Genomic DNA, 13,454 nt, shown 5'->3' on the forward strand with positions numbered 1-13,454 from the left:
TTCTGGTGTGTCCAGGGGTCCATGTTTTCCCAGTTTTACATTCTTTATAGGAGTTATGAGATTGATCATTGTTTGTTATCTTCTTCTGATCATCCCTTTTCGAGGCAGAGATGATTTTCAAAAATACTGAAAATAGGATGGGTGATTTGAATAATTTTATTCATTCTATTGTAACAGAAAATCTAAAACTGGCATGGAAAATTTTTTCTTACATTATTTGCACATGTTTAGACTTAATGTGTATATTAAAAATAAACATCATATGCAAACAATCCTGAATTAAGGGTATTTCTTGGAGCTTAATGCATTACCATGTATAACATGAGAAACCTACAGTCACATGGAAACATAAAACACAATTTGGAAGTTTGGTCATTAATATTTGAAACATGAAATCTCTTTACAGGATCCAGTTTTATTTTCTGGAACACTGCGAATGAACATTGACCCATTTGATGCCTACACAGATAAGGATATTTGGAATGCATTAGAACATTCTCACCTGAAGACTTTTGTACAGGGCCTTCCTGATGGATTGCAGCATGAATGTGGAGAGGGAGGACAAAATCTAAGGTAAGCTGAGAATTGGAAGCTTAGAAATAATGAAAGACAAAATTCTGGGAGGAGCTGACATATTGTCAGTTGTTGAAGACAAAAGAAAAAGAGATCTGTCAAACTGAGATACAGTCAAAACTATTAGAGACCATCCAACAGAGAATGGAAAAAGGTCACATATGACAGGTGGTCTCTTAATACAGGTTGCTGATATTTCGCAGTTAAGGGATTTAGCAAATGATATACAGAAATAGTTTATACAATGGAAAAAGTAACTATGTATGTATTTGGAATTTATTTTTATATGCCTGCCATCAGACGGGACACATTAAATAAATATTGCATGTCATTGAAGGTAACATTGAAAATTTTCACCCCAAGAAAACCATTGTCAATCGAGGCCGACAAGGGTTTCTCGAGGGGTGAAAATTTTCAATGTTATCCGCAACTACACTCAATATTTGTTTTATTATACTGAATGTTATATGAACAACAAAGCAGAAAGACTTCCGTCTGTTGACATTTGATCAATCACTGTCATGCGATATTTCGTGTTTATTACAAACGCTCAAACGACATCATCTAACAATCTACGGCGAACCGTAAATTTGACGCATGTGAAATTTTTTTTATAATATCACCTGTTGTCAAGTACTGTTACCCGTTGCTAGATACTATCACCCTGGAGCACATGCTTTCTGTTCTCAGAGGCTAACAATACGTTTTTTCAAATGCTTCTCGACCAATCAGATTCGATTATTGTACATGAAAGTATAATAACATGTTATGGGACTGTCTGTACATCTGGCTGGCCGACTGTCTTTCTGATGTCATGTTTTGTGGACTTTTTTTCCTAACGAATGCATGTACATTTTTCAAATTTGGTCACAACTTCTCCCTCAAGAAGCTTACAGCGAATAACAAAAGACCAGTTGAGTTTTCAATTGCCTGCTGGATTGATCAATAGACTTTACAATTTGGTCAGCCAAGTATCATATTTGGTCTGAATTTAGGTCCCAAAGTTACTCAGGTATGACAAAGAATTGACCACTCTTTTTTTTCTCACTGTGAGTGACAACCCCTTAGATACAATAATTTAAAGCTCTAGTTTTACTGATTATTTCATGAAAAGAATTTCTCTCATTGTATCTAGGTCAATAATTTCTCTGTTTCTTCAGAAATTTCTTTTCCATTTCTAAAATATCTCCCCATCTTATTTTTAGCTCACCTGAACCGAAGGTTCAAGTGAGCTATTCTGATCACATTTTGTCTGGCGTCCGTCTGTCTGTAAACTTTTCACATTTTCGACTTCTCCAGAACCACTGGGCCAATTTCAACCTAACTTGGCCAAATGCATCCTTGGGTGAAGGGCTTTCAAGTTTGTTCAAATGAAGGGCCATGTCCCTTTCAAAGGGGAGATAATCACAAAAATGCAAAAATAGGGTGGGGTCATTTAAAAATCTTCTTCTCAAGAACCACTGGGCCAGAAGAGCTGAAATTTACATGAAAGCTTCCTGACATATTGCAGATTCAAGTTTGTTCAAATCATGGCCCCCCGTGGTAGGATGGGGCCACAAGGGGGGATCAAAGTTTTACATACAAATATATAGGGAAAAACTTTAAAAATCTTCTTCTCAAGAACCACTAAGCCAGAAAAGCTGAGATTTACATGAAAGCTTCCTAACATAATGCAGATTCAAGTTTGTTCAAATCATGGGCCCCTGGGGTTGGATGGGGCCACAATAGGGGATCAAAGTTTTACATACAAATATATAGGAAAAATCTTTAAAAATCTTCTTCTCAAGAACCACTAAGCCAGAAAAGCTGATTTTTACATGAAAACTTTCTGACATAGTGCAGATTCAAGTTTGTTCAAATCATGGCCCCCGGGGATAAGATGGGGCCCCAAGGGGGGGATCAAAGTTTTACACACAAATATATAGGGAAAAACTTTAAAAATCTTCTTCTCAAGAACCACTAAGCCAGAAAAGCTGATATTTACATGAAAGCTTCCTGACATAATGGAGATTCAAGTTTGTTCAAATCATGGGCCCCGGGGGTTGTATGGGGCCACAATAGGGGATCAAAGTTTTACATACAAATATATAGGAAAAATCTTTAAAAATCTTCTTCTCAAGAACCACTGAGTCAGAAAAGCTGATTTTTACATGAAAATTTCCTGACATAGTGCAGATTCAAGTTTGTTCAAATCATGACCCCCGGGGATAGGATGGGGCCCCAAGGGGTTATCAAAGTTTTGCACACAAATATACAGTAAAACTCTGATATAGCAAATTTCTGGGGACCCTCTATAAAAATTCGCTATAAGCGTAATTCGCTATATGTTTATAGCGAATTCATAATTCTAATATAACGAATTCGTTATAAAACTGATTTGTTCTACATGTATACCAGTTATATAAGAAAGCAGCAATCGATATAATTGCGTTTGTATTGTCTTTAAGTGAAATGAAGCCTATATATTTTCGAGAAGAAATATTTTTATACAAGAAATATACAAATTGATTTATGTATGAAAATTTATCTTAATGGTTTATTAAGTCATGCAAGAACATGTCGAGAGAGAAATGTCAACAAAATTTTGCGCAATACATACATGTACAGTCTATTGCAATTGTCATTTACTTGTTGCTTTACACAAATAAAGGAGTGTACGATAAAATAAATGCAATCAAACTTCAAATTTAATTAACGAGAATAGTAAACAATACCGACAATATATTTCCTAAACGTTTGTATAAGTATTGTTTTGCGTTAACAACCTTCTTTGAAAAAATACAAACAGAAATTTTGTAATAAGTGTGGATCCTTTATGTCAATGGAAAACGATTGTTAAAAATCACAAAGAGTATAAAATGAAAAAAAAAATAAATTCGTTATAAAAGGTGATTTTTACGTTCATTTTTAATTCAAGGGGAATTGGAATTTACTTCGTTATATCCGTAAATTCGCTATATCCGTGTTCGTTACAGACGCAGATTTTTATATAGAATATATTAAGAATTTGCCGGGGAAATCGTTTTCACTTCGCTATAGCCGTAATTTCGCTATATCCGTGTTCGCTATATTCGAGTTTTACTGTATAGGGCAAAACTTTAAAAATCTTCTTCTCAAGAACCACTAAGCCAGAAAAGCTGATATTTACATGAAAGCTTCCTGACATAATGCAGATTCAAGTTTGTTCAAATCATAGGCCCCTGGGGTTGGATGGGGCCACAATAGGGGATCAAAGTTTTACATACAAATATATAGGAAAAATCTTTAAAAATCTTCTTCTCAAGAACCACTAAGCCAGAAAAGCTGATTTTTACATGAAAACTTTCTGACATAGTGCAGATTCAAGTTTGTTCAAATCATGGCCCCCGGGGATAAGATGGGGCCCCAAGGGGGGGATCAAAGTTTTACACACAAATATATAGGGAAAAACTTTAAAAATCTTCTTCTCAAGAACCACTAAGCCAGAAAAGCTGATTTTTACATGAAAACTTTCTGACATAGTGCAGATTCAAGTTTGTTCAAATCATGGCCCCCGGGGATAAGATGGGGCCCCAAGGGGGGGATCAAAGTTTTACACACAAACATATAGGGAAAAACTTTAAAAATCTTCTTCTCAAGAACCACTAAGCCAGAAAAGCTGAGATTTACATGAAAGCTTCCTGACATAGTGCAGATTCAAGTTTGTTCAAATCATGGCCCCCGGGGATAAGATGGGGCCCCAAGGGGGGGATCAAAGTTTTACACACAAATATATAGGGAAAAACTTTAAAAATCTTCTTCTCAAGAACCACTAAGCCAGAAAAGCTGATTTTTACATGAAAACTTTCTGACATAGTGCAGATTCAAGTTTGTTCAAATCATGGCCCCCGGGGATAAGATGGGGCCCCAAGGGGGGGATCAAAGTTTTACACACAAATATATAGGGAAAAACTTTAAATATCTTCTTCTCAAGAACCACTAAGCCAGAAAAGCTGATATTTACATGAAAGCTTCCTGACATAATGGAGATTCAAGTTTGTTCAAATCATGGGCTCCGGGGGTTGTATGGGGCCACAATAGGGGATCAAAGTTTTACATACAAATATATAGGAAAAATCTTCTTCTCAAGAACCACTGAGCCAGAAAAGCTGATTTTTACATGAAAACTTTCTGACATAGTGCAGATTCAAGTTTCTTCAAATCATGGGCTCCGGGGGGTAGGATGGGGCCACAAGTGGGGGGGGGGGGGTCAAAGTTTTACATACAAATATAAAAAAAAACTTTAAAAGAACCATTGGGCCAAAGAAGTTGACATTTACATGAAAGCTTTCTGACATAGTGTAGATTCAAGTTTGCAAAGGGTAGTTTGGGCCATAATAGGGACCAAGGTTTTACATGCAAATATATATGGAAAGTCTTCAGATATGGGCCAAGGTGACTCAGGTGAGCAATGTGGCCCATGGGCCTCTTGTTGTAATGGTTATCTTCTAGCAACTGAGTAATATTCACATTATCAAAGAGATGGGCGGTCCTTCTGTCACGAGTGCACCTCTGTGCATGAGTTCTGCATCTCTTTGATAATGTGAATTTTACAAGGATGCTAGACATATTGTTTTTTCTTGTATTGCCATCTCATGAATTTAATATAAAGAAATTCCAAACATATTTTCCTACTATACTTGTGTCCAAACATACCTTCAAATATTTATTAAAGGGACTGGTTCACGTTTTTCAAAAGAAATATTTTTCATTTTTGATGTTAAAAATTAAAAATATAACTCATTTAAAGTTGACAACCAAAATTTGGACCGTCTGAATGCAAGGATAAGAGCAATATTTTAGCCTTGATTCTCTGTTATATAAACAAAGACTCAGTCTTTTTATGTAAACAAACAAACCAATGAAACGTTAATTTTGTAATTTAAAGCATCTTTATTTTGTACAATTACAAATTTGAACTTTTAAATAACACATTTTACCTAAAGTATACTTGAAATGGGATATATATAATAAACTTGGATCGATATCCATTTATTTTAAAACTTTAAAAACGATAACACACCTCAATCTTTGTTTTCAAAACAAATAATCTATAATGAGTTCTGTCATGATGAATAACCTTAATTTTATTGTGAAACCTTCTAAACATATTAGACTTTAGATTTTGGTCATTTAAAGTGAAAAACAAAATTTGGGGGGAAATCGTGAATCATTTCCTTTAAAACCAGTACAACCTGAAAACTCACAGATTCAAATGATTTTGTTTGTTAACATAGCCATGTTAGGTAGCCTATCAATTCAAACTCTTTTGCTTTTGGTATATACATGTATTATGATATTCATTACAAGTTCTGTATTTGGTCTTCATTTAATATAAACAGTATTAATTAATAGAAATCAAAAAATAATAGTATGTAAAGGTAAAATTGAATATGCTACAAATCACAGCCTAGTCTTGTCCCTTGCACTCGTATTGTAGGGATGGAGACCGGACCAGACTTGAAAGCCACGTAGCCATGAGTTTACCCATTTGAATAATTATTATGTTTCGGAATCCCCTCTTTCAGGGGGAGACATTGTTTTTGTACTTTCTGTCTGTCCATCCGTCCGTCTGTCAGTCACAAAATCTTGTGAACACTTCTCCTCCTATATAGCTTATCAGATAGACTTGAAACTTTGTACAATGCTTCATTGCCATTTGTAGATGTGCATTTTGGTGGGACAGGAGGATCCCATTATTTTCCTAAAAGTGATATTGGATCTGAGAGGGGTGGAGGATGTAAAATAGTTTGTGAACACTTCTCCTACTATATGGCTTATCTGATAGATTTGAAACTTTGTACAATGCTTTATTGCCATTTGTAGATGTGCATATTGTCAGCACAGGAGGATCCAATTATTTTCCTTAAAGTTATAATGGATCGAAGAGGGGTGGAGGATGTTAAAATAGCTTGTGAATACTTCTCCCATATGGCTGATTCAATAGACTTGAAATTTTGTACAATACTTCAATGCCATTTGCAGATGTGCATATTGAAGGGACAGGAGGATCTGATTTTATTCTTAAAATTATTATGGATCTGAGGGATGGAGGGTGTTAAAATAGTTTTTGTGAACATTTCTCCTATGTGGCTTATTGGAGTTCATAATGTCTATGTTCCTGCTCATGCTTTCTCCTCCATACAATACAGTACATTAAGGGGAGGAGTTTTCATTTTGTGCACTTTCAAGTTGGATACCTGGGGAGACTTTTTTCTCTCATAAAAACAATCTCTAGTTATTTAACTGGACTGGGATGAAAATATTTGTGGGGATATTAGTTCACATCTACGGTAGTCGTTCTTGTCAGTGATTTTTTAAGACCCAATTTAGGTCCAAATATCAGCCCTTTCCCCTCCCGAAAATTACCAATTTTTTCCCAATTTAACTTGCACTTTTCCCAATAATAAAAACTGGTGAAAAACGTATTTCTTTAAAAAGAAGTTCAATGTGAATAGTTTATGTAAGACATGACAAAGACGCATCAATTTTAGATGATTTAGAAAGAATAGTCGAAAATTTTAAGAGCTTAAAGAAAAGAAGTTAAATATGTAAATAAAAGAAGAATGACATCAATTTGTTTTTGATTTCTTGTTTGATATGATATATTTAGCATATTTACAATAATGACTAGGTTTTCCCAATTTGATCAAAATGTTGACAATTTTTCCCAATTCGAAAGCCACAGGACCCTTTTGGAAAGTGTTGAAAAATCACTGCTTGTGTAAGTATGAAAATGAATTGGAATATCTGAAGAGTTTCAATATCCCATATTATTGGTAGAGTTATTGAAAATCTTTTGTAGTGTTGGGCAAAGACAACTGGTTTGCTTAGCTAGGACATTACTAAGGAAAACAAAGATTTTAATATTAGATGAGGCAACCGCAGCAGTAGACATGGAAACAGATGACCTTATCCAAAAAACCATCAGGACAAACTTCAGTGATAGCACAGTGCTGACAATTGCCCACAGGCTTAACACCATCATGGACTATGACAGGTTTGTATGATAGAGTTACTAAAACTTGGTTACAGTGAATTTCTGTGAACTGATGGAAACCTGTACAACCTACATTTGTGTATGCTATTTTAAAATCAGCTGATTCAGTAATATGATTCTAATCAAATTGAATGAAAAAATTCTTTACAGGGTACTAGTGCTAGACAAAGGTCTCGTCAAGGAGTATGACAGTCCAGACAATCTTCTGAAAAACAAATCTTCTATCTTCTACGGAATGGCTAAAGATGCCAATTTAGTGTAACTGCAGGAAACTAGTTTGTTTCAACTGTGTATTTGTTAATGAATGTGACCTTATCTAGTTTATGGTTCAACTGTGTATTTGTTAAGGAATGTAACCTTTTCTTTGACTGAGAAACATAAATACTGACACCTTATTTGCATTTTAAAGGTAGCTCATTATGGTAAATTTTTATTCAATGCCTTGTTAAAACACCCCATGAAGTATGATTTCACCATCGAAAAAGTGATACAGGCTCTGAAGTATTTTATAAGAATTTTTTATGATTTATACCAGAATGAAAAAAAGGTGTTTTGTTTGCAAATAAGATACTCTAGAGTCCAAATTTTGCTGTGATTCGATGCATAATATGAATATCTAAGAAAACATGCTTAAACAACTCAGATAAATGTTCTAATTTTTTAAATAAAAAAATATTTATGAAAATTGAAAACGTTTTATGCTAATATTTTTTAAATCTATGGATAAAATCTTCAAAAAACATGTCAGTTAGAAAAAAGATGTATCAGAGAAATATATTTCAAAAAGAAATTGAAATGAAATGGTCAAAATTAAGAAATATTACAAATTTTTTAATTTGAACCAAGCCCGATCGGAATTATTAAAAAGTAGTCATAGAGAGCATCATAATCAGAAAACTACATTCCCTTGATGTAAAAGGGTTTGCAAATTAAACGACTTTATAAAGGAAACTGATTTCTTGATGAACAGTGCATACAAGTAGCAACAATATGATTATTTTAGTCATTTCTATAAATTTTGATCGGGATCGGTACTTTTTTCTCCAGTTTGAATTCTACACTGGTAGTCATATGAATGTACGAACTATTGTTGATATGAATTTTCTTTTTAAAAAGTCTTCATTTTATATTGTGGTCATACACAGCAAATAGCTTTAAAAAATATCTTAATGGTAACTATACTCGTCTTCATTACATAATGTACATACAGTACTATTCCATACATACTTCGACATATTTACATTTCCAATGTTTTTGCCTTTCATATCTTTACAAATTGTAATGATAGCCATTTCCTCATGAATACACTGCAGTTGTGAATGAATCTTTATAGGTTATAGACTTTGTATGGGAAAATATGACGACCGAGTTTTTTGGCGCGTAGACGGACTGAGCTTGCGAGGTCCGTCCGCTACAAAAAACGATGTCGTCATATTTTCCCAAACAAAGTCTATAACCTTTATATTATATACTTTCAATTTCATTTAGAAACTAACAAAAATTTATTTTTAAAATTTTTTTAATTGGTTTAAGGTTGATCGATCCTCATGTGATGTCATAGGTTTTTGCAAAAATCTTAATAAATTAAACTTTGCGCATGATAGAAATATATCTTTCCGAGGAATTTTATTCACTGGATATAATAAAAAATCTGGTAAACTATTAATACTGAAAAGTTTATATTTTCCATAGATAATCAATTATTTATGATTAAAATAATTTTGTCAAGGGCAATAACTCCTATGCTGGAATTTCCTCTACTGGATGTCTATTATACATTGGTTTACCTAATATCCACAATTAATCTATACATATTTATGAATTATCAGGTTTTTTAAAACTGTTGATATTTAAATTTTGTCATTTCAACAAGTTTTTATCTATTTTTATTATTCTGTTTAACGAAAACGTGCGATTTTCTGATGTTGATGTATACTACTGTTTTTGTATGTCTGACATCTTTAAAAAGGTGGCAACATATATATTTTCTTTGGCTATTAATTAAATTAAACTATATTGAGTGGAAATTGATACAGTTTTTCCACTTTTAACCATTAATATTAATAAGTCACATGAGGATGGAGCTACCTTAAATGAGTAAAAGATGAAAAACAAGAAGAATTTGAAAATTAACAACGCAGTAATTTGCTTGTGTATTGATTGTGACGTAATGTTTGCGGGCCGGAATGTTTGCGGGCATATATCGTGTGATATATGCCCGCAAACTTTTAAAGAAAAGAGAAGAGATGAAATTGAAAGTATATAATAATGATGGATATAGTACATCTATTTTAATGGCAGGGAATTCCAACAGAAATAAAAATGTAAATATAAAAAAATACATGTGGGTATGAACCATAAGGCTTCACACCTGTATACTGTTCATGCAGTGTTAACTCGGCCACTTCATTAAGTATACCCTCACGAAGCATTGCAGTTCATACTCTCATGTATTTTCAAAAATGAAATTTATCTCTTAACTGTATAATTATTTTTGAGCAGGCTGGGAAATGAAGTAGAGTTTAGGTAGTAATGACATTAAAAGAAGCAGGACTTAGTTGTTAAATTGAACCATATCAATTGGATTTTTGTTGTTGAAATCTTTGTTGATGGGTATCATTTATTTGATTTAGCAGATGCTAGTTGATTAATTACATTTATGAAAAATGATATTTTTGAATGTATTGCAAATATGGATTGATATACAAAATACATGTATTTAAGGATATATAACATGTAGCGAATTTTGTGTATTTATAGTCCGACTTATTCAGCTACAGCTTTTAGGTTTGGTGTGATATTTTATACTGCTTGTTTTACCGTTAGGTTTGGTGTGATATGTATACTGTTAGTTTTACTTGTATTGTTTATAAAGATGTGATTTTAAAATGTGTATTTAGTATTCACAAGCACTTGCATATATTTTTTTTTAATATGTTAAGATAGTGCATGTTTTAAATCTTACTGGAATGAAACCAGGGATCTGTATTTTCTGTAACTTCGAGAATTGTATTGAGGTGATAGTTATTTAAGTCCAATGTGAAATCAAACTGAACAATTCAAGAGAACATTTGCTTATGAAACAAATATTCTGGAATGATTCTTAACTAATTTATGTTAATTCTTTCTTAATCAATAACAGATGAAGAAATTTGATGGAATAGATTATGCTGGCTCATATAAGATTGAGAATTACTTTAATATAAAATCCAGTGCAGTTTTGTCATACAGGTGTTGTTTCATGTTTGACCCACTACTGTAAACAGTAACTCCAACAAAGATATGTTTAAAATATTGAAACAGATATTGCTACATCATTAAGATAATTTGCATTTTTTTCCTAAAGATCATTGTACTGTATATGAAATTGATTCCATTTATGTTTTTTGTTAATAATTAACTATTGATGAAGTAATGTTAATGTTATGTAATTGATTCTAAACAGAATGCGCATGGATGAATGAAAGCTACCTGACCAATAGCATCAGAGGTACAGAAGTACCCAATTCCTTAACAAACATTATTGTCACTCTTCCAAAACCACAGGTTGTTATTCAAGCAAAAGGGAATGCTGAGTTTACAAGTATTACTAGTTGAATGGCGTTCAAAATGCAGACTGAATGATAAATTTCAGCAACTTGATGCTTAAATGCAGTTCAATTGTTTTTTTGCCAATGCATGTGATGTTTGTATGGTGGATGTTCCAAATTCACTTCACCAAAACAATTGTTTGATAAAGTAATCAAAAAGTAACCATGACTACTATTGTAATCAAGTATTTAGTATCCAAAAAAGCAGCAAATTGATTGTAACTGTAATCGTGAAATTTCAAAGTAATTGACCACATGTCTTTGACCAAGAGAAGGTTTGTAATAGTATTTGTCCTTGTAAGTCTATTACTAAAATTAGACAGTGATTCACAGCATGTAAAAGATACACTCCATACATGATAGTAAGATGAACATTAAAGCGTATAGCAGCTTATTGTATTCTTTGTAATGATTATTTTCTACATTCACTTAATTGTGTACAACTATTGTCTTATGCCTTTCTTTCATAGACATGTTTATCTATCAGTGTATTATCAATTTTTGATTTAGAACTTTATATTCATTATTTTTATTAGATTTCATGCTATACAAGTGTAGAATATATGATGCATTTAAAGACAATATTTTAGATTTAAAGTGAGTGTAGCTTGATATAGTAGAGATGTTTTATTATTCTAGAAATGGGGAGAAGAGTTATATTCACACACTTTTTTGTGATATTATAGGGTTTCTTGAACTTATATTTGTGATTATTGGTTTAAGAGTTGGATGTAAATTGTATGAGGCCAAGCTTAAAAAATTCTTTGTTTGCAGTTGTCAGCCCACCTTTTCTGGAGTGGGTAGTAGGTAGGATATTATTTTTTTTTAGAAATAAATAACATTTAACTTGAGTTTCATTTTTTTTATATTGGATTTCTTGTCGAAGGGGTTTCCCCCCTATTTAACACTGTTTAAACAACTCTGACACATAGGCAGAACAATTTTAAAGGATTTTGTAAGTTCTCTGTCTTTTTCAACATTATCTTCACCACAGTGACAGCATATATCTTTCCTTGTTTGTGCCAAGGAGTAATAAGTCATATTAAACAGGGGTGTTACAGTCCATCTGCATTTGTATGAAGACAAAACCATGAAGAGTCCCTTTCAAAATATTATAAATGATCAAATACCATTTAAAGTAATTCCACCCTCCTGTGATGTCATCAGATTTTGCAAAATCAATGATTTGGTTAGATTTATGAATGATAGGAACATACATTTTGTTGGAATCTTTTTCTATAGTTATTGTAAAAAATCTTGTTAAAAATAAAATATTTCAAAAGTCTGAGTTATAGATGAATAATCAATGATACGTTTCAAAATATTGAATCCAAGGGCAATAACCCTGTTTCTATTGATTTCTTTATCAAGTCTATTATGCGATGATTTCCTTTATTTTTTACAGACATTTTGTATATTTTTGTGAAGATGCAGTTTCATGTAATTGTTGTGAATGCTACTATATCGTCATAACCAGTTTGTATGGAATTTTAATAACGCTGTTCAAGGAAAATTGCAATTTTCTGACGGTGATCTATGATTCTGTTTATGTATGTCTTACATCTTAAAAAGTGTGATGACCTATTTATTATATTTGATAATTTGTTAGGTTTAACTCTAATGAATGGAAATAAATTTAGCCTTGCTTTAATGAACATTTCATGTTAAAATCAAATATCTCCACAAACTTAGTTTGATACTTGCCAGTGTCTATTGTCTGATCAATATCATCACGAAACTGTGAGGTTCTCCTGCTCTTACGTTTTTATTTTGACTATTTATGAATTTTCTCTTAAAGTTTAAAAACTTTCACTGATACGAACTTGCCTTAAATATCACAGATAGACACATTTTCAATAGTGCAATAATGTTAACTCACACCGAGAAATTTTTGGTCAGGATCCTATTAATTTGTGAAAAGTTGGCATTCAATAATGGCCCAGGTATTGCATGCTAAAATTCACAAGAAATGAAAATTTTATAACTAACAATTTATTATATACTAAGCATATTCCATTATTTATGTACAGTGCTTATATATGATATTAAAATCTACTTCATCTTGTGTAGAGAAAAAGCACATTATACTGAATTTAAATTATGAAGATAAAATTGATACTGTAGTGGAGTACAGAATATCTCAAATGCGTGCAGTTAAGTGCTTAGGATAATCCAAAGATACTCACCGTACGTAGTATGATACCGTACGTAGTATGGAGTTGTAGGAGACTGAGAACGTCGTCTCTGGCCGGGATCCGTGTCACAACTGCCCT

At 32.7% G+C, this 13,454-nt stretch overlaps 1 protein-coding gene across 2 annotated transcripts in view; it reads left to right on the plus strand.

Annotated features, from left to right (window-relative positions):
* The window catches only part of LOC130051761 (multidrug resistance-associated protein 1-like), a 90,917-nt gene extending 78,885 nt beyond the window's left edge, over positions 1 to 12,032 (plus strand). For both annotated transcript variants that reach the window (XM_056154356.1, XM_056154357.1), the window contains 3 exons: positions 407 to 573; positions 7,397 to 7,591; positions 7,742 to 12,032. In XM_056154356.1, the coding sequence (XP_056010331.1) occupies positions 407 to 573; positions 7,397 to 7,591; positions 7,742 to 7,853 (474 nt within the window). In that variant the 3' untranslated portion in view covers positions 7,854 to 12,032. The remainder of the gene's footprint in view (positions 1 to 406; positions 574 to 7,396; positions 7,592 to 7,741) is intronic.
* Positions 12,033 to 13,454: the final 1,422 nt, after the last annotated feature.

This window comes from Ostrea edulis, chromosome 2 (assembly GCF_947568905.1).
Source record: "Ostrea edulis chromosome 2, xbOstEdul1.1, whole genome shotgun sequence".
Classification (NCBI taxonomy): Eukaryota; Metazoa; Mollusca; class Bivalvia; order Ostreida; family Ostreidae; genus Ostrea; species Ostrea edulis.